A 24761-nucleotide genomic window follows, 5' to 3' on the forward strand; every position below is an offset into this window, starting at 1 on the left:
GCCGGACATTCCTGAGCCTTTGGTGCCGGACATTCCTGAGCCTTTGGTGCCGGACATACACCTTTCCTTCACAGGGGACAGATAAGCTGTAAATCCCAGTTGCGAGTAGGTTATTCTATGTATTACTGATTGTCATTTGTAGAACGAAAATTGTATGAAATGTCAGCCCAGCAGAGAACCTTCACTGAAGTCAGCCTGTTGTCCTGATTTTTTCACATGACATTATCAATTATTTTTGACGTCATGAGCAATGGATGATGCCTTATTGCATTGTTCCCACCATTGTAGCAATTTAACGGCATATCTCTTCAACAGACCCATCAGGTTTAAGAATCACGAAAGTGCACATGGGCAAATATCGGAAAGTCAGTTACTGGATGTTGCTACTGATGAAGGTAATATTCTGTTTGTCAACTTGGGAACTCTGTTTCAGGTGAAGATAACAGACTGCTTCCTGGTTGAAGGTGTAAAGGTTTTGTACAGAGCGGTCCTAGCCGTCCTCATACTGTACGCCAAATACTCAGGTGAGCTGCACACTGTACAGAGCGGTCCTAGCCATCCTCATACTGTACGCCAAATACTCAGGTGAGCTGCACACTGTACAGAGTGGTCCTAGCCGTCCTCATACTTTACGCCAAATACTCAGGTGAGCTGCACACTGTACAGAGCCGTCCTAGCCATCCTATACTGTACGCCAAATACTCAGGTGAGCTGCACACTGTACAGAGCGGTCCTAGCCGTCCTCATACTGTACGCCAAATACTCAGGTGAGCTGCACACTGTACAGAGCGGTCCTAGCCGTCCTCATACTGTACGCCAAATACTCAGGTGAGCTGCACACTGTACAGAGCTGTCCTAGCCGTCCTCATACTGTACGCCAAATACTCAGGTGAGCTGCACACTGTACAGAGCGGTCCTAGCCATCCTTATACTGTACGCCAAATACTCAGGTGAGCTGCACACTGTACAGAGCGGTCCTAGCCGTCCTCATACTGTACGCCAAATACTCAGGTGAGCTGCACACTGTACAGAGCGGTCCTAGCCGTCCTCATAATGTACGCCAAACACTCAGGTGAGCTGCACACTGTACAGAGAGGTCCTAGCCGTCCTTATACTGTACGCCAAATACTCAGGTGAGCTGCACGCTGTACAGAGCGGTCCTAGCCGTCCTCATACTGTACGCCAAACACTCAGGTGAGCTGCACACTGTACAGAGAGGTCCTAGCCATCCTTATACTGTACGCCAAATACTCAGGTGAGCTGCACACTGTACAGAGCGGTCCTAGCCGTCCTCATACTGTACGCCAAATACTCAGGTGAGCTGCACACTGTACAGAGCGGTCCTAGCCGTCCTCATAATGTACGCCAAACACTCAGGTGAGCTGCACACTGTACAGAGAGGTCCTAGCCGTCCTTATACTGTACGCCAAATACTCAGGTGAGCTGCACGCTGTACAGAGCGGTCCTAGCCGTCCTCATACTGTACGCCAAATACTCAGGTGAGCTGCACACTGTACAGAGCGGTCCTAGCCGTCCTCATACTGTACGCCAAATACTCAGGTGAGCTGCACACTGTACAGAGCGGTCCTAGCCGTCCTCATACTGTACGCCAAACACTCAGGTGAGCTGCACACTGTACAGAGAGGTCCTAGCCGTCCTTATACTGTACGCCAAATACTCAGGTGAGCTGCACACTGTACAGAGCGGTCCTAGCCGTCCTCATACTGTACGCCAAATACTCAGGTGAGCTGCACCCTGTACAGAGCGGTCCTAGCCGTCCTCATACTGTACGCCAAATACTCAGGTGAGCTGCACACTGTACAGAGCGGTCCTAGCCGTCCTCATACTGTACGCCAAATACTCAGGTGAGCTGCACACTGTACAGAGAGGTCCTAGCTGTCCTTATACTGTACGCCAAATACTCAGGTGAGCTGCACGCTGTACAGAGCGGTCCTAGCCGTCCTCATACTGTACGCCAAATACTCAGGTGAGCTGCACACTGTACAGAGCTGTCCTAGCTGTCCTCATACTGTACGCCAAATACTCAGGTGGGCTGCACACTGTACAGAGCGGTCCTAGCCGTCCTCATACTGTACGCCAAATACTCAGGTGAGCTGCACGCTGTACAGAGCGGTCCTAGCTGTCCTCATACTGTACGCCAAATACTCAGGTGAGCTGCACACTGTACAGAGCGGTCCTAGCCGTCCTCATAGTGTCCGCCAAATACTCAGGTGAGCTGCACACTGTACAGAGTGGTCCTAGCCGTCCTCATAGTGTCCGCCAAATACTCAGGTGAGCTGCACACTGTACAGAGCGGTCCTAGCTGTCCTCATACTGTACGCCAAATACTCAGGTGAGCTGCACACTGTACAGAGCGGTCCTAGCCGTCCTCATACTGTACGCCAAATACTCAGGTGAGCTGCACACTGTACAGAGCTGTCCTAGCTGTCCTCATACTGTACGCCAAATACTCAGGTGAGCTGCACACTGTACAGAGCGGTCCTAGCCGTCCTCATACTGTACGCCAAATACTCAGGTGAGCTGCACACTGTACAGAGCGGTCCTAGCTGTCCTCATACTGTACGCCAAATACTCAGGTGAGCTGCACACTGTACAGAGCGGTCCTAGCTGTCCTCATACTGTACGCCAAATACTCAGGTGAGCTGCACACTGTACAGAGAGGTCCTAGCCGTCCTTATACTGTACGCCAAATACTCAGGTGAGCTGCACGCTGTACAGAGCGGTCCTAGCCGTCCTCATACTGTACGCCAAATACTCAGGTGAGCTGCACACTGTACAGAGCTGTCCTAGCTGTCCTCATACTGTACGCCAAATACTCAGGTGGGCTGCACACTGTACAGAGCGGTCCTAGCCGTCCTCATACTGTACGCCAAATACTCAGGTGAGCTGCACGCTGTACAGAGCGGTCCTAGCTGTCCTCATACTGTACGCCAAATACTCAGGTGAGCTGCACACTGTACAGAGCGGTCCTAGCCGTCCTCATAGTGTCCGCCAAATACTCAGGTGAGCTGTACACTGTACAGAGCGGTCCTAGCCGTCCTCATAGTGTCCGCCAAATACTCAGGTGAGCTGCACACTGTACAGAGCTGTCCTAGCTGTCCTCATACTGTACGCCAAATACTCAGGTGAGCTGCACACTGTACAGAGCGGTCCTAGCCGTCCTCATACTGTACGCCAAATACTCAGGTGAGCTGCACACTGTACAGAGCTGTCCTAGCTGTCCTCATACTGTACGCCAAATACTCAGGTGAGCTGCACACTGTACAGAGCGGTCCTAGCCGTCCTCATACTGTACGCCAAATACTCAGGTGAGCTGCACACTGTACAGAGCGGTCCTAGCTGTCCTCATACTGTACGCCAAATACTCAGGTGAGCTGCACACGGTACAGAGCTGTCCTAGCTGTCCTCATACTGTACGCCAAATACTCAGGTGAGCTGCACACGGTACAGAGCGGTCCTAGCTGTCCTCATACTGTACGCCAAATACTCAGGTGAGCTGCACACGGTACAGAGCGGTCCTAGCTGTCCTCATACTGTACGCCAAATACTCAGGTGAGCTGCACACTGTACAGAGCGGTCCTAGCCATCCTCATACTGTACCTGAAACTGGCAACTAAAAATTACCAATTAAAAACTCTATTGAAATTCAATGCAATGACCTCATCTATGAAGTAACTTAGTCAGATCTATGTGTCATTCACACAAAGTTCAGTCACAATTTTCTCCCTCTTTTTTTGAATATTTCGAGTCGCTGCAAATATATATTTTACTTGCACAAAAAAAAGACAAATGGAAACCCTGATGGAAACAGACAACCTGACTTTGTTTGAAAAATATACTTCATATATATATATGAATCTCGCCAATGTTTTGTTCAACAACAAAGATTAATAAGGTACTTTATTTGCCGTCCACAGGGACTGGCAGTCACATGAATTACCGGTCCAAGCCTAATTTTACCAGTTAAAAAACTGGTAATTATTGGTAAACGGGAACACTGAGGATAGTACCATTTGTTTCTGACCTCCTCCATCTTGTACCATTAGTCTCTTGATTACGTTTCAGCAGGAAACTATGTAGCCAATGCGCCCAGGGTCTTTATCATGAAAGAATAAAGATATAATACCCTGGATTACTGAGGATGTAATAATGATTTCTAGATGATGTGGTACTTACTCCCTCCCTGTTGAGGATTGTTGGGGTTTCTGATCTGGAAAGTTCTCTGTTGTAAGAATACTAATATGTGATGATGCCAGTGATCAGATGGGTGATGCTCTTGGTGTTCATGCTGCAGGTAAGCGAGCTGCCTCAAACGGAGAGCCCGTCAGCGTCAACATCTCAAACAACATCAGCCGATTCTGTGAGAAGATGCCAGTGGATCTCACCAAATTCTTGAAGGTGAGATATGCACCGAGTAGTAGATAGCATGTGATGATATATTCTGAGTGGTAGATAACATGTGATGATATATTCTGAGTGGTTGATAACATGTGATGATATATTCTGAGTGGTTGATAACATGTGATGATATATTCTGAGTGGTAGATAACATGTGATGATATATTCTGAATGGGAGATAACATGTGATGATATATTCTGAGTGGTAGATAACATGTGATGATACATTCTGAGTGGTAGATAACATGTGATGATATGCACTGAGTGGCAGATAACATGTGATGATATATTCTGAGTGGTTAAAACATGTGATGATATATTCTGAGTGGTAGATAACATGATGTTATACACTGAGTGGGAGATAACATGATGTTATACACTGAGTGGGAGATAACATGTGATGATATGCACTGAGTGGGAGATAACATGATGATATACACTGAGTGGTAGATAACATCTGATGATATGCACTGAGTGGTAGATAACATGTGATGATATGCACTGAGTGGTAGATAACATCTGATGATATATTCTGAGTGGTTAAAAATTGTGATGATATATTCTGAGTGGTAGATAACATCTGATGATTTGCACTGAGTGGTAGATAACATCTGATGATATGCACTGAGTGGTAGATATTATCTGATGATATGCACTGACCGGGAGATAACATGTAATGATATACACTGAGTGGCAGATAACATGTGATGATGTACACTGAGTGGTTGATAACGTGATGATATACACTGAGTGGCAGATAACATGTGATGATATACACTGAGTGGCAGATAACGTGATGATATACACTGAGTGGCAGATAACGTGATGATATACACTGAGTGGCAGATAACATGTGATGATATACACTGAGTGGTTGATAACGTGATGATATACACTGAGTGGCAGATAACGTGATGATATACACTGAGTGGCAGATAACATGTGATGATAGATAAGATGAGAAACCTCTTCATGCAATACATATTTTTCAACTGTTCATGATTCAGATTGCCTTTGGCATACGTGGTTTGTCTCGGAAGGAAATCAAACGTCTGGAGTTGAAACACGAGATGTACATAAACAGCAGAATTCACATCCATTCTGCCAAGACCGACCTTATGATGAGACGGGCTTCCACCCACTCCATTGGAGTACCAATGTCAAGGTCATTTAGTGGACCAATCATCATGCAGCATATGAAAGGGTCAAGTGTTCTCACGCCCGATATGGTGAGTAGTTGGAAGATTTGTGTGTGTGCCAAATTTGCAATGTGAAATTATTAAACCAGTGTATGAAACTCTGTACCAGCTTGAGATTGTGCATAAATAATGACTATAAATGAATATTATATAGCTGTTGGAAATTATCTAGTCTCAGAAACAGAAGCTGACCATTCCGAAAAGATTGTTTTTAATCAGGTAATTAAAAACCCTTCATTTGTCTGGCAGGGGGATGTGAAACCCAGTCTGTTCAGACAATGTCATTTCTGTTTTCAAATTGGCACAAGGAGCACTGGTGGCGCATTTGTTTAAAGTACCGCAAATCACTCTAAGAGTTACGCCACTTAGTAGGGGTAAAACTAACATTTTTAGTCCACTAGTCCTTATAATGATTACATATAGCCAAACCATTAAAAATGGAAAATTTCTACTAGTCCTTATGATGCCTTAACTATTGGGCAGATTGGCAAGGACTACAGGACTAGTGCCAATTTCTACTAGTCCTTATGATGCCTTAACTATTGGGCAGATTGGCAAGGACTACAGGACTAGTGCCAATTTCTACTAGTCCTCATGATGCCTTAACTATTGGGCAGATTGGCAAGGACTACAGGACAAGTGCCAATTTCTACTAGTCCTCATGATGCCTTAACTATTGGGCAGATTGGCCAGGACTACAGAACTAGTGCCAATTTCTAACGCTGCTTAGGTATGCAAGAAACCTCTGATCAAAGGTTCAAATCTGAGATTCTCCCCCTGGGCTTTGCTCATATGTTTTGAATTTCAGTTTTGGATTTGGTTTCAATTTTGGAAGATTTGGTACCATATCTAGTTCAAGCTCTGACATGTCAATTCACAATATGGCTGAGATATTGCTGACGTGACTTTTAACTCCCTCCCTCAAACATGTCGAAATGGATAAAATTCTGACAAGCCATTGATCCCAATCAGAAAGAATCAGGTATTTAATCTATGATCAACGTATCCTGGCAGGACTAAGGGAGACAACCATGATTTGTAGTCCACAGGTTAGACCATTAGACCTGTCAAACTTTGGGCTTTCCGGCCAAAGTAAGCGTACTCGTAGTGATAAAACTGAGAAACTGTTCAAAGCAGCCTTAAACCTAACTCACTCACTCACTCACTTCTGTTACACGCAGCCCTCCACTTCTCGGGGTAGGTCCAGGTCTCTCGGGATTCACGTTTTCCCAAATTTCAAAAGTAGCATTATCACTCAGGAAGATGTGAGTATCAGGGGAAACAACTCTGTCAATGTAGCATGGGCACGTCATTGGCGGACATCTTGCTTCTGCTACCTTTTCAGTTTGTTTTCTTCATGCACAGCGATTGGTTTTTTTCTGTGATGTGAAAAGTTTTAGTTTTGTTTATATTTTTGTCAAAAGGCACCACTTCTTTCCAACTTTTACTGATCACATACTCAGTGTTCTGCCAAGGCTGCGGCCTCATGGCATTGTTGCTTTCATTTTTTTATTGGTGCATAATTAGCGTGTTTGTGTAGCTAGGTTTATTTTATATAATTATGGGGGCCACTGACTGTCTCAAAAAATATTTTACATCACTCACACAGCTGTTTTCGTTATGGAAGGTAAACTTGTCTCATTTTGCTGTGATACCCATGAAGATTCCGGGGTAGAATAGGTCTTCAGCAACCCATGCTTGCCATAAAAGGTGACTATGCTTGTCGTTAAAGGCGACTAACGGGATCGGGTGGTCAGGCTCGCTGACTTGGTTGATGCATGTCATCAATCCCAATTGGGTTTATCGATGCTCATGATATCAATCACTGGATTGTCTGGTCCAGACTCGATTATTTACAGACCGCCGTCATATAGCTGGAATATTGCTGAGGGCGGCGTTAAACAACAAACCAACCAACCATTTTGCTGTGGGAGCATTGGTGGCCCAGTCGTCTAAGGCGCCTCGATTCGCTGTGCAGAGTTGCGTCTCTTCGGCGCGCCAGAAAGCTATGATTGTCGTTCGAATCCTGGTTCGCCCCGATTATGTTTCTAGGTTTGTCAGCACCATACCAGTGCTCGTGGGTTTCACGAAAGTGGTAAATGTCTGAGTCCTCCATCACTTCGGGCTTTCCTCCCACATTAAGCTGACACGCCGTGATACAACTGTAATACCCAGTGATACAACTTCAAAGAATTTTGATGCAATGGTTGGAAGAAATTGTATCTGAAATTATTATTTTATCAGGAATAGTATATTCCAATGTCGTGTTATTTTACTTGCAGCTTTTACAAAATATATTTGAAATTATAAGAACCATAAGCGTAACACTTTGGTACAGGTGATTGCTACTGCAGGATATTTTTACGTATGGAACAATTTGACGAGTCACCATAGGGACTTCCTGCTCTTCATGTATTTTGATTTCGGAAATGTTATGTTGACACAATAGCCAAATTGCCACAAATATGACCTTTCACGAGTCAAAGTATGGCATTTATGATATATGTATGGCAACTAAGGTTCATTTCAAGGGTCAATAGTGGTAGTCTGACCGTGGTTGCTGTAAAGAATGATGAGTTGTGCATTCTACTGATCACTTCACAAACGATTTTTCCGAAATTAATGTTAACAATGTTGAATGAAATTTTGAATAAAATTAATAAAATATATTACAAACATAAGTCAAGATATACAATGAACACGTTTTTATAACCAGACAGTATAATAATGGGATTAAATTGTGTACTTCAGTTCAGATTTGTTGACGGGTATTTTGAAACGAGTACCGTCTTCGACGTAATAAGCGCCCAACCCTAATAAGCGCCCATGGCGATATTTGCTGATATATTGGCTAGTAAACAATCCTAATTAGCACCCCTTCCGATTGATCAATGTACACAATGTATTTATTCGCTTAACACGCACTCGTGTGTTATATGCACCCTTAATTATGGGCAATTAAATGCTAGAAAAATATATCTGTCGTACATAAACATTTCAGGCTGTCACCATCAACATGATAAACCACAAAATTTATCTTTCAACTGTTTTTTTTCCAACAAAATAATATTCTAATAAGAGCCCCCTATTTCTAATTTTGAGAGCGCCCTGGCGCTTATTACGTCGAATACGGTACCTTGAAGAGGCATGCTATGGCAAGGAATATTGTTGCAGCATCACATAGCGTTACATTGGAGAAAGAAGCCAGAGAAAACATTCTGTACATATAGTAGTTGCTACATATCTCTTCAGATAAGGGGTGGTGAGGTAGCCTAGTGGTTAAAGCATTTGCTTGTCACGCCTAAGACCTGGGTTTGATTCCCCAAATGGGCACAATATGTGAAGTGTCTGGCGTTCCCTGCTGTGATATTGCTGGAATATTGCTTACAGCAGTGTAAATGCATACTCACTCACTCACTTCCTGTAAAGATAACTTGTAGTGCCTCGTTAGTGTTTGTAAAATTGGTCCCTTTACTCTCATATGATAGCTGAAGATACCTGGTTAGATAGAAGGTTGTGTTGGGTGATCCCATTTCTAACTTCTCATGAAGGATGCATTGGTTCCTGAGCCAATCGGATCTCAGCTTTCTGAAATGATTCAGCTTCTGAAAGACAAGGTGTGGTTGGTGGGCGTCAGTATACTGTGTCTGAGTAGGGTATCCATGTTAAACTGCGGCATTGTATCTCAGTGGGCTAGCACTGTATAACAGGCATTAGTTGTGACTAGTACAAGCAGACACAGACACACACATACTCTTTTTTTGAATCCATCATTATTTGTTTTTATGCAGTATGTGTGACATGAACATGGCAAAATAAGAAATTGCAAATATTACCACAAAGTATTGTTTGTGTAGCTGTATGGTAAAGTAAATGCTGATGTGGTATTTAATCAGTCTTGTGTGTCAGTGTTTATTTTGATTCTTGTAGATGTCTACAAGTTTGCATGTTGACCAATCAAAATGTTTCCTATATTCTGTTCTTTACTGTGTTTAACATGGTGTATTCATTTGAACTTTCTTGTCTTCCTGTTTTAAAACTTGAACATTGAATGTTGCGGAAGTTTGACCCACATTGATGCATTTTGTATGACATCCTTATCACCTTGTCTGATCTGCTAGAGACTGACAGTATTTGTTAAATGAATGCTCCCTCTCAACCCGATACTGACCTGATACTGCTCCCCCTCTAGAAAAAAACCTTCTTGGATTAGGCACCATGTGTGTACGAACTGCCTTACGACTCCAAGTACTGCCTAACGACTCCCAAGTACTGCCTAACGACTCCAAGTACTGCCTAACGACTCCAAGTACTGCCTGAGTTTGTGTGGTGTATCTGAGGACATAATCTATTGCCGTGGTATAGCCAAGTGGTTAATGTGCTCGCTTGTGACGGTGAAGGCCAAGGTTCGAATCCCTGTCATATAGCTGGAATATAGCTGGAATATTGCTGGGACCAATATTGACTGGGAACCTACAGAGAAACGCAATAATCTCAAACCCAGATATTCTTGTTACCTTCCATACAATCCTTAAAGGAACGCCCTTATATGGTTAAAGGAATAGTACTCTGCCCATGATTTATATATCGTGAAATTTATTAATCCAGAAAATTGTTAATCCCGACTATGTTACTACTGTCTAGAGGTTTCACTTTCGATGTCGATGTTCAACTAGGACTGTGTTGTTGCAGTTGCACACCGTATGGAGCTGGTTGCCCGCCCGGCTGGCAGTGTGTGTGCCGGAGCTGCTGTTCACGTCGGATGAGCACGGCACCAGTCTACGAACTGTCTACAGCAAGATTGAGTCCAGGCAACAGACACTCTTCTTTATACGCAACACTGAGAATGAGGTGAGATTTACACAAAAACTATTAATGTCAGAATTTTTATATATCTTTGTTTAAGAATTTGCTGTCTCCTAAAAAATGAAATATGAAAACAAAGCAGTTGTTGTTGTTTTCCGCCTAAAAAAGAAAAATGTTGGAGAAAACCTACCTTATTTACTTTGCTAATCTATATTTATCAGTTGGTTAGAGTACTTAATTGAAAACCTGTTGAAGATACTTGTTAATTTTTTTTAAAATTTTCCTTCCTCCTTAGGGATCATCCATTTTGATATTCTGTAGGGGGCTCAGATAGTATTAAAAAAAATAATTATGCTTCAGAATGTTGAACAAAAATTACATTGTTGCAAGGTGTGTTTTTCTTTAATAAAAATTCAGGCTCATAGTTTTAAGTAAAAAAAATACCTGGTTTCGTAGCTGTAGCTGCAAAATACCTAAGGTGCTGTCGGAAATGCTAGAATTTTTTTGCCCGTTAAAGATGGATAGAATTTTTTCACAGAGTGTTGCTATTAAAATAACGGCTACACTCCTTTTGGCTCCAAATGAGAAAGATGAATTGCAAAATAGCTCAAAGTAGTCTTTTAAAAGTCAATTTGGTAAATTGCTATGAACACCCTGTACCCAACAATATCTGTTGTTTGTTATTTTTATTCCCATCACTGGAAACAGTTGTTTAAGAAACTATCATGTTGTTACGTGTACAAGCAGACATCTTGAATGAAGGGGTCACAACGGTGCCAACATGCACTGTAGTAGAATTCTGAAATTCGGGAGGAAATTAAAGACACAATTAATGTTTCCCGGACTCCACGAGAGAGATGGGATTTTGATACACTGCACGTGGCCGATGTTGTCCAATAGGTCACATGATCTCCGCACCATTCATGACTATCTCAGTCCTTAATAAACCCTGGGTGAATAAGAATCATTCCACAGACTACAGGTGGCTACCGTCAGATGGACGAAATCACCCATGGAATCATCAGCTAAAGGTTATCGTGCCATTGTTTTGAACGCCGGAAGCCGTGATCTTTGTCTTATTGATGGCTTTTTTTCAAGGCTAAAAAGAAAACTGGTGATTATCATGGGGATGTGACTGGTGATGTGTTCATAGACTGGTTGGAACCCCAGTGTCATTGTCATGGATACCGCCAGTTATCATAACGTCCGGGAACCTGGTAATGTCACGCCAACCATCAGTAGTCTGAAGGCGACCATGCAGAAATATCTGACATCTTGCTATGTCGACTTCAGACCATCGGAAAATATTCGCCTGAATAAGAGCACAGTAAAGACAGATGTCCTGGCGGTGCAAGAGGTCACGTTGTCTTGCATACGCCAGTCAGACATTGTGAGCTCAACCCTACTGAGCTTATCTAGGCTAACTGTAAAGGGAACGTGGCTAGACATAACACAACAGTCAAACTCTCACATGTCAAAGGATTGATCATCACAGCCTTTGCTAGAATTACACCAGTATGGCAGAAGTCTGAAAATCGTGTTTTGAAATAGAATGTCAACAAATATTTCTTGATTCAAAATCCCCAGCCTTCCAATACTCATCTCGTTTCATAGCTTTTAACTATTCCATAATTATTCCAAGCGAATATAATGCAGTACATATCTTAATTGCTGCCCTGTCAATGCATATATGTATATCAATATAGTACAATAACAGCAATATTTTGAGACCACCCCCAATTCAGGTGACATTGTATATATGAGAATGCATGGCTGGTGTGAGGTCATCACCTCGGGACAGGTGTTAGGTCATCACCTCGGGACAGGTGCTAGGTAATTACCTCAGGCTTTAAACCATTTCATACATGCATGACAACACACAAATATTTTCTAAGTTTATCATCATTTTACCTGTAAAAGTACATTTTAAGGGTAATCACAGTGTCAGTTAGGACAGACTCGATTAGGTAGAATTGCATTAATTTGATATATGCTATAGCCCTATGATTTGTATTTATTAAATGAAGCCAGAAAAGCATTTGTTTAGTGTTTCCAACAGTAATTTAATCTCGATACAAAGATAATATCAAATGGATGATCCCTTAACATTTTAGGGAAACGAAAAAATGATTGGAAATATTTTTGTTTTACATTTTTTTTCAACCTGCTGACCTGAGTTTTTGGGCCAAAAACCCCAAGCCCATCCCTCTCCACCCTGCCGCTCCCAACCCCATCCTCACCCTCACCACCCTGCCGCTCCCAACCCCATCCTCCCCCTCACCACCCTGCCGCTCCCATCCCCATCCTCACCCTCACCACCCTGCCGCTCCCAACCCCATCCTCACCCTCACCACCCTGCCGCTCCCAACCCCATCCTCCCCCTCACCACCCTGCCGCTCCCATCCCCATCCTCACCCTCACCACCCTGCCGCTCCCAACCCCATCCTCACCCTCACCACCCTGCCGCTCCCAACCCCATCCTCCCCCTCACCACCCTGCCGCTCCCATCCCCATCCTCACCCTCTCCACCCTGCCGCTCCCAACCCCATCCTCCCCCTCACCAACCTGCCGCTCCCATCCCCATCCTCACCCTCACCACCCTGCCGCTCCCAACCCCATCCTCACCCTCACCACCCTGCCGCTCCCAACCCCATCCTCACCCTCACCACCCTGCCGCTCCCAACCCCATCCTCCCCCTCACCACCCTGCCGCTCCCATCCCCATCCTCACCCTCTCCACCCTGCCGCTCCCATCCCCATCCTCACCCTCTCCACCCTGCCGCTCCCATCCCCATCCTCACCCTCTCCACCCTGCCGCTCCCATCCCCATCCTCACCCTCTCCACCCTGCCGCTCCCATCCCCATCCTCACCCTCACCACCCTGCCGCTCCCATCCCCATCCTCACCCTCACCACCCTGCCGCTCCCAACCCCATCCTCACCCTCACCACCCTGCCGCTCCCATCCCCATCCTCACCCTCACCACCCTGCCGCTCCCAACCCCATCCTCACCCTCACCACCCTGCCGCTCCCATCCCCATCCTCACCCTCTCCACCCTGCCGCTCCCAACCCCATCCTCCCCCTCACCACCCTGCCGCTCCCATCCCCATCCTCACCCTCACCACCCTGCCGCTCCCATCCCCATCCTCACCCTCACCACCCTGCCGCTCCCAACCCCATCCTCACCCTCACCACCCTGCCGCTCCCATCCCCATCCTCACCCTCACCACCCTGCCGCTCCCATCCCCATCCTCACCCTCACCACCCTGCCGCTCCCATCCCCATCCTCACCCTCACCACCCTGCCGCTCCCATCCCCATCCTCACCCTCACCACCCTGCCGCTCCCATCCCCATCCTCCCCCTCACCACCCAAAAAAAGTCCTGGCATGAGGCTGATAAAATTAACAGCCCGTGGCCATGTGACTTCGAGTCAGTATAGCTTTTAAATATTTATTGTTTATTTCTGACACTAGAAGTTTGGGCTGCTGGTTCGTGTTCATCAGGGTGAATACAGATCTCCGACTGGGACTCCATGTATGACATTCATGTTGTATGGAAAGCTAAGTGTCTGTAATTTGGGTCTTACATTGAACATAAAATAGGTCAGCAAGAGCAACAGGTTAATACATTTCTGCCGCCCCAACAAATCAATACCACACATATTCTGTGAAATAATCATTTTGTGCTGGGTCAGTAAAAAACATGTCTCTTTAGCCTGCGCCACTCCTTGCAACAGCTGGGGGCTTGTGTTATTGATTTTCTGTATACACCCACAAGGGCCTAGCGCAGCATTGTTGCACATTAGTTTAGCATGTTTTGATCAGCTGTTTCATGATAGATGTGAATCAGGTCAAAATATGTCAATGTTGAAGTGTTTGAAAATAATCTGCAATTTAGGTGATACTTTTAATAAAAGTTTTGTTTAAATGCAGATCTGCTGAACCAAAAACATGAAAACAAACATACCGTATTCGACGTAATAAGCGCCCCGCTCTAATAAGCGCCCACGGTGATATTTGCTAATATATTGGCTAGTGAACAATCCCAATTAGCCCCCCTTCCGATTTATCAATATACACAAGACTTATTTATTCGTGTATAATACGCACTCGTGTGTTATATGCACCCTTAATTATGGGCAATTAAATTCTGGAAAAATGCATCTGTCGTATATAAACAGTTCAGACTGTATGCATAAACCACGAAATTTATCTTTCAACTCTGTTTTTTTCACCAAAGAAATATTCTAATAAAAGCCCCCTATTTCTAATTTTGAGAGCGCCCTGGGCGCTTATTACGTCGAATACGGTATTATCTGCACAGAACTATTTGTTATTTTCTGTGCAAGCTTACGTATTCACCACAGAAAACATTGTGCATAAATATGTAAGACCAGCACGACAGTCGTAGGACATGACTACTGGGATTGGGTGGTCAGACCCGCTGACTTGGTTGATTCATGTCAATGTATCCCAATCGCGTGGATCGATGCTCATGATGTCAATCACTTGATTGTCTGGTTCCACGAATATGATCGTCATTCCCATACTAACGGGATCGGGTGGTCGTGCTTACTGACTTGGTTGATGTATGTCATCGTATCCCAATTAAGTGGATTGATGTTTATGGTGTCAGTCATTGGATTGTCTGGTTCCACAAAGATGATCGTCATTCCCATACTAACAGGATTTGATGGTCAGGCTTGCTGACTTGCTTGATGCATGTCATCGTATCCCAGTTGCGAAGGTCGATACTCACGATGTCAGTCACTGGATTGTCTGGTTCCATGAAACGACCTAAGCGCTGAGATGATCGTCATTCCCACACTTACCATATTCGACGTGATAAGCGCCCCGCTCTAAAAAGCGCCCACGGCGATATTTGTTAATTTATTGGCAAGTGAACAATCCCAATTACCACCCTTTCGGATTGATCAATGTACACAAGACTTATCTATTCGTGGATAATACACACTCGTGTGTTATATGCACCCTTAATTATGGGCAATTAAATTCTATTAAATATACATCTGTTGTATATAAACAGTTCAGGCTGTCAACACAATCCACAACATTTATCTTTCAACTCTTGTTTTTTTCCACCAAAATAATATTCTAATTCTCTTTCTAATTTTGAGAGCGCCCTGGGCGCTTATTAGGTCGAATAGGGTAATAATAATAGGCTTACAATAGTCGTTGTTCGGCATTTGTATGATGTTATTGTGGCAGGATCTGATAAAAACAGATTACGTCATGTAACAAATGTTACATCTGGGATACCACTTTCTGAGTAAAGTACAGATTCTTGTCATTTTAGGGGTTGAGTCCCATCCGGGATTCGAACCCACACTGCCAGAGTGGGGCACCTAATCGCCAGCACACAAAGTCAGCGATCCAACCCACTCAGCCACCGAGGCTTCCACAAAATGAAAGTCCGACAACTGGTAGTCCAGATCAGTACTCTGTGTAGCCCCCTGACAAGTGTAACCTGGCACAGCTCCCATGTAACATGACATAATCTGTGAACATACAATGCCATTTAGAAAGTAATCAAATGTAACAAATGTAAAAGTAATCAATGTACATCTGGGATAACACTTTTCTGAGTAAAGTACAGATTCTGGTACTTTTATTGGGTTGAGTCCTGTGATTGGACTCAACCGAAAAAAGTTTGAGGATCTATTGTTTATTCACAGATTACGTCATGTTACATCAGTACCGCATTGCTTCCGAGGTATAATGAAGGTGACAACAATGGCACAAAACTGGTCGCCAGATAGAGGGCTGGTGTTGAGATGTACAAAGATATGGCATCTTCTGTTCATCGTCATTTTCTCTGTTTGCAGGTGTTCGGTGCCTTCTGTTCATTGTCGTTTTCTCTGTTTGCAGGTGTTTGGCGCCTTCTGTTCATTGTCGTTTTCTCTGTTTTCAGGTGTTTGGCGCCTTCTATTCGTCGCCGTTTTCTCTGTTTGCAGGTGTTTGGCGCCTTCTATTCGTCGTTGTTTTCTCTGTTTGCAGGTGTTCGGCGCCTTCTGTTCATAGTCGTTTTCTCTGTTTGCAGGTGTTTGGCGCCTTCTGTTCATCATCGTTTTCTCTGTTTGCAGGTGTTTGGCGCCTTCTGTTCATCGTCATTTTCTCTGTTTTCAGGTGTTCGGCGCCTTCTGTTCATCGTCGTTTTCTCTGTTTGCAGGTGTTTGGCGCCTTGTGTTCATCGTCATTTTCTCTGTTTGCAGGTGTTCGGCGCCTTCTGTTCATTGACGTTTTCTCTGTTTGCAGGTGTTTGGCGCCTTCTGTTCATCGTCGTTTTCTCTGTTTGCAGGTGTTTGGCGCCTTGTATTCATCGTCATTTTCTCTGTTTGCAGGTGTTCGGCGCCTTCTGTTCATTGACGTTTTCTCTGTTTGCAGGTGTTTGGCGCCTTCTGTTCATCGTTGTTTTCTCTGTTTGCAGGTGTTTGGTGCCTTCTGTTCAGCTTCATGGCAGCAGAGGAAGTCAAAGGAGAAGAATCTCTCATACTTTGGCACCGGCGAGACGTTCATCTTCACACTGTACCCCATGAAGTTAAAGTATGATTGGGTGGGACTCTTGTATGAAGATATCCCCAACACAGCAAACATGTTCCTGGCCGGTGACACCTCTATCCTCACCATTGGTGGCGGGTAAGTCTTCACCACTCTCACTTGGCATAAGATGTGACCCTGTGTGGACTGGGTTAGTTTTGTTTGTTTGTTTTGTTTGTTGTTTAACGCCGCACTCAGCAATATTCCAGCTATATGACGGCGGTCTGTAAAATAATCAAGTCTGGACCTGACAATCCAGTGATTGACATCAATTTGGATCGATGACATGTATCAAACAAGTCAGCTGCCTGACCACCCAATAACGTAAGTCGCCTTTTACGACAAGCATAGTCGACTTTTACAGCAAGCATGGGTTGCTGAAGACCTATTCTGCCCCGGAATCTTCACGGGAATGGGTTAGAATATAAGAGGCAACCAAATGGATCAGGTGGTTACGTATAGGGCTTTGACGGTCACTAGAGTACCCAATAATAAAGGGACGGGTGTTGATGGACTCAAGTCCGTTTGCAAGGACTTGGGTACTCATGGAAGGGAGATAACTCTAAATGAACTTGTTGTCAAGGACATAGATCTCTTGTTAGCATTGTCCAGTGGTTTCTGTTCAAAAGTTGCCAAGTAGGTTTGTGTTTACTTTGACCAGGAATGATCTGTTTTTCATATGTATTGAGCTGTTTGAAGTTCTCATGTATCAAGGTCAAAGTGAGTGAGTGAGTGAGTGAGTGAGTGAGTTTGGTTCATCGCCGCTTTTAACAGTATTCCAGTTATATCACAGCGTGACAGCTTAATGTGGGAGGAAAGCCCGAAGTGATGCAGGTCTCAGATGTTTACCACTTCAGTGAAACCCACGAGCACGGGTATGGAGCTGACAAACCTAGAAACATAATCATGGCGAAGCGGGATTTGAACCCACAATCATAGTTTTCTGGCTTGCCCAAGGGACACAACTCTGCACAGCAAATCGTGGCGCCTTAGACGACTGGGCCACCTGGGCCCCCCAGGGTCAAAGTGAGATCACACGGTGCTTGAACATTTCTCTTCCGTTACCTCGGCCTGCTGTGGCTGTGTGCACTGCTTAGGAGATCTGTGTCCTTGTCAACAAGTTTCATGTAGAGTTATCTCCCTTTCTCAGGTACTTAAAAACAGACTCGAGTCCATCTATACCCAACCCGTTATAGGGTACTCGCGTATCCGTCACAGCCCTACAACAAACGTACAAATCTATATTAACATGATAGTGATGAAGACATGAGTATGTATGATATTGTTTGGGTAATTTTCTACGTATTTTTTAGGCAAAGAGAGAATCATCATACAATGTCAACATACAAATTATTTCTTATTATTTGATTTATAGATTTATAGATTTATTTTTTGAAATGAGTAATGAAGCTACTTGCTTATATTTTTTCAACCTAGCTCTTACAACATTAAAGCACAAGTTGTTGCTATGCCTGTTATTTGTCTTTTCAGCCAAGGTGAAGCTATCCAACTCGATGAAAACCTGGTACATTGTCGTACAGAAAAGTGTGACACCTTCGACAACGACCCGCTGTGTGAAAAGCAGGATTTCACCTGTAAGGTGGTTGAGGTGTATGGTTTCAAGTGAGCATCACCATGATCACAGTGACATGGCCTACTTTCTGTGTGTGTCTCAGGCTTCACATGGATCCTGTGATGTCTCTCAGAAATACAGACTTTTGAAAGGGGATCAGCTGTGTTGACAGTGTGACTTTCAGTGAAAGCACAGACGTGTCTCAATAACCAGGAGCCGACACACAAGTGTTGCAGTGGGATACAGATATGTCGTGCATGTTACCATGGTTATGGTCTCCTTGGAGACAGCCAATAGAATCATGTTTCTCATAGGGTTGGAGATAATCAATGGGTTGGAGTGGGTCTTAGACATAGAATCAACCAATGGCGTCATGTTTGTCTTAGACATAGAAATGGTGTCGTGTGTGTCTTGGACATAGAACTGGTGTCATGTGTGTCTTAGACATAGAACTGGTGTCATGTGTGTCTTAGACATAGAATCAGCCAATGCTGTCATGTGTGTCTTGGACATAGAACTGGTGTCATGTGTGTCTTAGACATAGAACTGGTGTCATGTGTGTCTTAGACATAGAATCAGCCAATAGCACCCTGTGTGTCTTAGACATAGAATTGACCATTTTCGTCATGTGTTGTGGACAGCCAAAGAAAGCATGTTTAACCAAGAGACCATGTGTCATAGAAATAGACTTTGACAGTGCCAGACAGAATTAGGCAACAGGATCATGTCTCTAGAACTTACATTTGGTAATAAGGAACAGCCTTGGGACACAATGAATGGGACATAGTGTGTGATAGCAACCATGTGTCTCAAACATCCAGCCAGGCAGTGAGACATCCATCCGATGGGATCATTTGTCTCAAACATCCAGCCAGGCAGTGAGACATCCATCCGATGGGATCATTTGTCTCAAACATCCAACCAGGCAGTGAGACATCCATCCGATGGGATCATTTGTCTCAAACATCCAGCCAGGCAGTGAGACATCCATCCGATGGGATCATTTGTCTCAAACATCCAGCCAGCCAATGAATGACACAGATAATGAAACCATATGTCTGTTCCTAGAAGTGCTGTTCATTGACAGCAGGACATTATGTGGGGTGACAATCAGAGAGTGAGTCTTACACAACAAGATGGTAGGGTCGATGATGAGGTCTTGAGTAGACATCTAATGATGTAGCAATCAAGCTCTCAAACAGGACTAAAGTTAAGCTGCCGGTGTGCATCTCCGTGACATGACCTGTCTACAAGCAAAACTAAAAGGTTTGAAAGGGATGCAAAAGGACCAAAGTATTAAACCTTTTAGACACAGATTAAGCAAGTAAATAAATAAGCAGTAAATTTCATTACCATCTGCTCTCTAAATCTATGTCTGTTTAATTGTTGGAATGTCTGCAAATATAAACAGCTGGGATATGAAATATGCCTTGGCAGAGATGAAAGGGTAAAGAAGCTGGTTGGTCTGTGATGTCAGTTTGGCTGTGGTTGCACTAGGTGTTGTCAGTTGTCGGTGTGAGGATGTAGACAGTAGCTAGGCGTTGTGGATGTTGTGACCTAGCCATATGATGGTGCTTCTGGCTGTAGCTGCTTGTGGTAGTTACAGAGGATAGGGTGGAGAGACAGTGTTGGGGAAAGTGGAGTTATATGATACATATTGCGATTAAAGGGTAGCATCTTTGAGAGTGATATACAATACTTGTGCCCTATTCCCCACCACACAGGTTGCAATGATTTCACTTTGTAATACACCTACACTCTTCTCATGTCTCAATGTTAAAATTACTGTCGGAAATGATGTGTTTAGATTCAAGACATGAATGAATATCAAAGGCAAGATGATGTGTTAATTTTCCTGCTTTATAACAAGCTTGGCATAATTATCACATGATGTACTGCAAGAGTGGTATGGTATGACATATAAATATGATATATGATATGATGTGATATATGAAATGATATATATGATATGATATATATGTGACTATATGATACAAGACTAGCGATGCAACATTGATTGTGATGAAAGATATTGTCAAGTTGAATTCTGTAGAGCATGAGATTTGCTTGGAAGCCCAGTGGTCTTTGAGCTGCAATCGCTGTGCAGAGTTGTGTACCTTTGTCGAGCCAGGATCTGCTGGTTTAGGGTTCAAGTCCCAGATTCTCCCTGATCATGATCATTGTGGTTTTCATCAAAGCGGTAACCGACATCTACGACATCAAACGCAGTGATGTGACTGAAATATGGGTCTGAGGAGTGTAAACTGAACTGATTGTTTCACTGTAGAGCGTGATATTAGTAACTAGGAATCTCTTCAATGTAAATTAAGATAATTTAGAATGGCTGCTATCACTGTACAATCCTAGTAAGTCGGGGGTATGGTGTATACCATGTAGACAATACTTGGTGGCTACACCCCGATACACACAGATGTGGTTGTACCTGCAGCAGAATCCCAAGTGGCTGTGACGATTTCATACTCATATTTGTAGCAGAGGGAGGATTTTGAAAAAGGCAATGGAACAAACGTGAGGTGAAGTGAACAAAAACATAGGTTATCATATTAGGTGTCTGAAGAAAGAGGGGGGCAGACGCTCTCCCTCCCTTCTGGATCGGCCAGTGTGTAATTTTTTATAGGGATTCATATTATCAGTAATCGGTTAGGCGTGTCGTGCCAGTATTTGGTGTAGTAGATAGTCACTTAATGTAAGTGATAGCTTTGAGACAATGTCACACGTGGGGCCTGGCATTAGGTGTCATTACGGATTCGCCAACTTTAAAATGGAAATTTGTGTAAAAAAATATACCGTATTCGACGTAATAAGCGCCCACGGCGACATTTGCTAAGAAATTGGTTTGTGAACAATGCCAATTAGCACCCGATTGATCAATGTACACAACACTTATTTATTCGCGTATAATACGCACTCGTGTGTTATATGCACCCTTAATTATGGGCATTAAATTCTGGAAAAATATATCTGTCGTACATAAACATTTCAGGCTGTCAGCATAAACCACGAAATGTATCTTTCAACTCTGTTTTTTTTCACCAAAATAACATTTTGATAAGAGCCCCCTATTTCTAATTTTGAGAGCGCCCTGGGCGCTTATTACGTCAAATACGGTAATCAGTATTATAATTATTAATTTTCATATCGACAGTAAAACATATGTCAAAATCCTTACACTGGGTTTTATATGTAGGGGCACATATTGCTTAGGAAAACAGGGTTCTTGTGTGCAATGAATAATACTCTCAATTGTAAACTTGTTGAAGGTTTGTGTTGCATTGTTATGTGAAGACTTTGTGTAATATATTCTGTTTCTATTTTCCTATCAGACTAGTAGCGTAACGTGTGTAATATATTTTTGTTCAGGTATGACAAATCGATTGTTTTCTTGTTCCTCTAGGACTTTCAAGCTACCCTCTTTAAGACACAGATACAAAAAACACGTGTTTTTTAAGACTCAGTTAAGTGTAAATACACAGCTCCTTTGGTAGGAACTCTGTAGGACAACATATGCAAATACAAATAGAGTATGGCCAAACCCAGGAACCACAAAAGATCAAGTCTTTGCCAGGTTATTAGAAGTAACAAGAGACTAAATAAATCTTCACAAGAGTTTAGGAACTGTCTTTAGGAACTGTTTGAATCAGCTTTTGGTTTTGTCGTCAGAGGTGTGTTTTGTTTTAATGTGGTTGGATTGTTGAAATAATGTGCAATTGTCTCTTAGTTTTCAGCACTTTATGATGTAATGGTGTGTAATGAATATGGTAAGGTTTTTTTATGAGTAGAGCATTGAATACAACAAATACGGTGCTTTCTTGTTTTTTATGTGCAATATCTAAAACAACAATTTCTTGTTAAGTTGAAAGAATTTACATTAATTTTAATAACAATGAAATAGTCCTAAAAATGTTTTGGAAAGATTTTGTTCATACAAATTGCGAATTGTCAAAACAAGAACCAAATGACATTATCTTTTTAGAAATTTCCTTACAGTGGAAAAAATAGAGAAAACATAAATCAATATGTGTAAATTTACCATTACTTTGTAAAACTTATGTCTGATGTACGTGTTTAATTTTCAAGCGTTCGTTGTATGTTATCAATACACATAATGACATTATGAAATGTGTTCCTCGATGAGCAGAGATCTGACATGTAACGGTGGTTACCAAACTGATATTACGTTGATGTTATGTTCTGTTTGAAATTTATTTGATTCAATGAAATTAAGTGAAGATGTGTTACCATGACAACTTTCATCCATGATGTGTTACCATGGTAACTGCAAAGTATTGACTTTCAAGCAGGGCTGGGACGAGTGTCTATTTATTACTCGTCTTAGTCTTGATTACAACAAAGATTTACCCCCGCCGACCTATTCCTTACCCATTGTAATAAATGACGACACATAGGAGGAAAGCAACAATCAAAACACAAATGATGAAATGACAGAGCACTCTGTATCGCCCGTCTTGTTAAGGTGAGAAACATACCCTTGGAAGCACTCTCACTCACTCACTCACTCACTCACTCACTCACTCACTCACTCACTCACTCCTTTGAAGACAGGAGGCATAATAAAACATTTTGGGTTGACTGTATTATTATTATTATTATTATTATTATAAAGTGAAAAATACAAACACAATGATGGTAAATATATTCAGATTTCTATTAAATGAAGATTTTTTTTATGTTTTCAACTCTTATTTGTACTTTTCTAAAATATAAGGTAGGGCTAAATATACAATACGAAAATACACTGCTCTGGCCTTGGTAATAGCAGGAGCATGATGAGTGAACAGACACGGAACTGAGATACGGAACTGAGATACGGAACTGAGACATGGAACTGAGATACGATACAACAGATGAAAAAGAGGCTGCTGGAGATTTAGAAGAATAGTGTTGTTAATATTGTCCTTGGAGTTACGAAAGCTGTAGAAATATTCTTGCTTTGTGTAATGGAGCCTGGCACTCATTATTGGGATCATATATTTATTTGTATCATGGTGATAAGAAATCACAGTCACCTTTTCATACGTTGCCATTTTTCATAGATTGTTAATATACCCCATCATTCCTTCATCATCCGGCGTGATATCAGTCGTATTGTCATACGCCCATCTTTGAGCCAGCCAATAACCTTAATTTGAATTTTGTATGTTTATTTGTGTAAATATGTATATATGTTCAGTTGTACATTGATTTCTTTGAAACTGCGTGTGACTATCTTTATCCAAGTTTGTTTCTAAACCTTGAGTTCAGTTGAGAGTTTAGTTGCAGTTCTAGGGTTGAGAGTGAAACTTGTTTATTCTGAGAAACATCCTGATTAACACAGCAGACAACTATTGTTGCCGATATTATTGCCCAACCTTGGATATTACATGGTTTCACTGATGACGGTTCTTCAGGAAGTTAAATATTGTTTCACTTTATTTTTAATATCCATTTAAAGTTCTATGATCTACTTCCAAGACCTCATGACCATCAAAATTATATAATATCCTCGGTACTTTGAGATTGGCACCAATTTTAAGACACAGTGCCAATAAGGATTCTCCTGTGACAGTTGTTACAGTGACGTTGAGACCTTTGTAAGTCTGGGAGTTGCAGTAATCGTAAGCTACGATCACCTTGACAGAGTTATTCCATGAACCGATCTTATAAGTACAACTGTCTAGGTCCAGTGTGGTAGTAGAGGTAATCGTAAGCTACGATCACCCTGACAGAGTTATTCCATGAACCGATCTTAGAACTACGCCTGTCCAGGTCCAGTGTGGTAGTAGAGGTAATCGTAAGCTACGATCACCTTGACAGAGTTATTCCATGAACCGATCTTAGAACTACGCCTGTCTAGGTCCAGTGTGGTAGTAGAGGTAATCGTAAGCTACGATCACCTTGACAGAGTTATTCCATGAACCGATCTTAGAACTATGACTGTCTAGGTCCAGTGTGGTAGTAGAGGTAATCGTAAGCTACGATCACCTTGACAGAGTTATTCCATGAACCGATCTTAGAACTACGACTGTCTAGGTCCAGTGTGGTAGTAGAGGTAATCATAAGCTACGATCACCTTGACAGAGTTATTCCATGAACCGATCTTAGAACTACGACTGTCTAGGTCCAGTGTGGTAGTAGAGGTAATCGTAAGCTACGATCACCTTGACAGAGTTATTCCATGAACCGATC

General features: G+C 42.9%; 1 protein-coding gene across 5 annotated transcripts in view; it reads left to right on the forward strand.

Moving 5' to 3' along the window:
* The window catches only part of LOC124117427 (GTPase-activating protein skywalker-like), a 63109-nt gene that overhangs the window by 35783 nt on the left and 2565 nt on the right, over positions 1 to 24761 (forward strand). For 2 of the 5 annotated variants that reach the window (XR_007220253.1, XR_007220254.1), the window contains exons 5-11: positions 434 to 524; positions 4316 to 4419; positions 5427 to 5648; positions 6800 to 6883; positions 10311 to 10469; positions 16872 to 17080; positions 18473 to 24624. Coding sequence is in view for 3 of the 5 variants with exons in the window: in XM_048393949.1 (XP_048249906.1) it covers positions 434 to 524; positions 4316 to 4419; positions 5427 to 5648; positions 6800 to 6883; positions 10311 to 10469; positions 16872 to 17080; positions 18473 to 18608 (1005 nt within the window). In the remaining 2 variants the exon portion in view is untranslated. The other 3 variants (XM_048393949.1, XM_048393950.1, XM_048393951.1) reach the window with 3 other exon arrangements.

Source organism: Haliotis rufescens, unplaced genomic scaffold, assembly GCF_023055435.1.
Source record: "Haliotis rufescens isolate VD_foot unplaced genomic scaffold, xgHalRufe1.0.p SCAF_123, whole genome shotgun sequence".
Taxonomy (NCBI): Eukaryota; Metazoa; Mollusca; class Gastropoda; order Lepetellida; family Haliotidae; genus Haliotis; species Haliotis rufescens.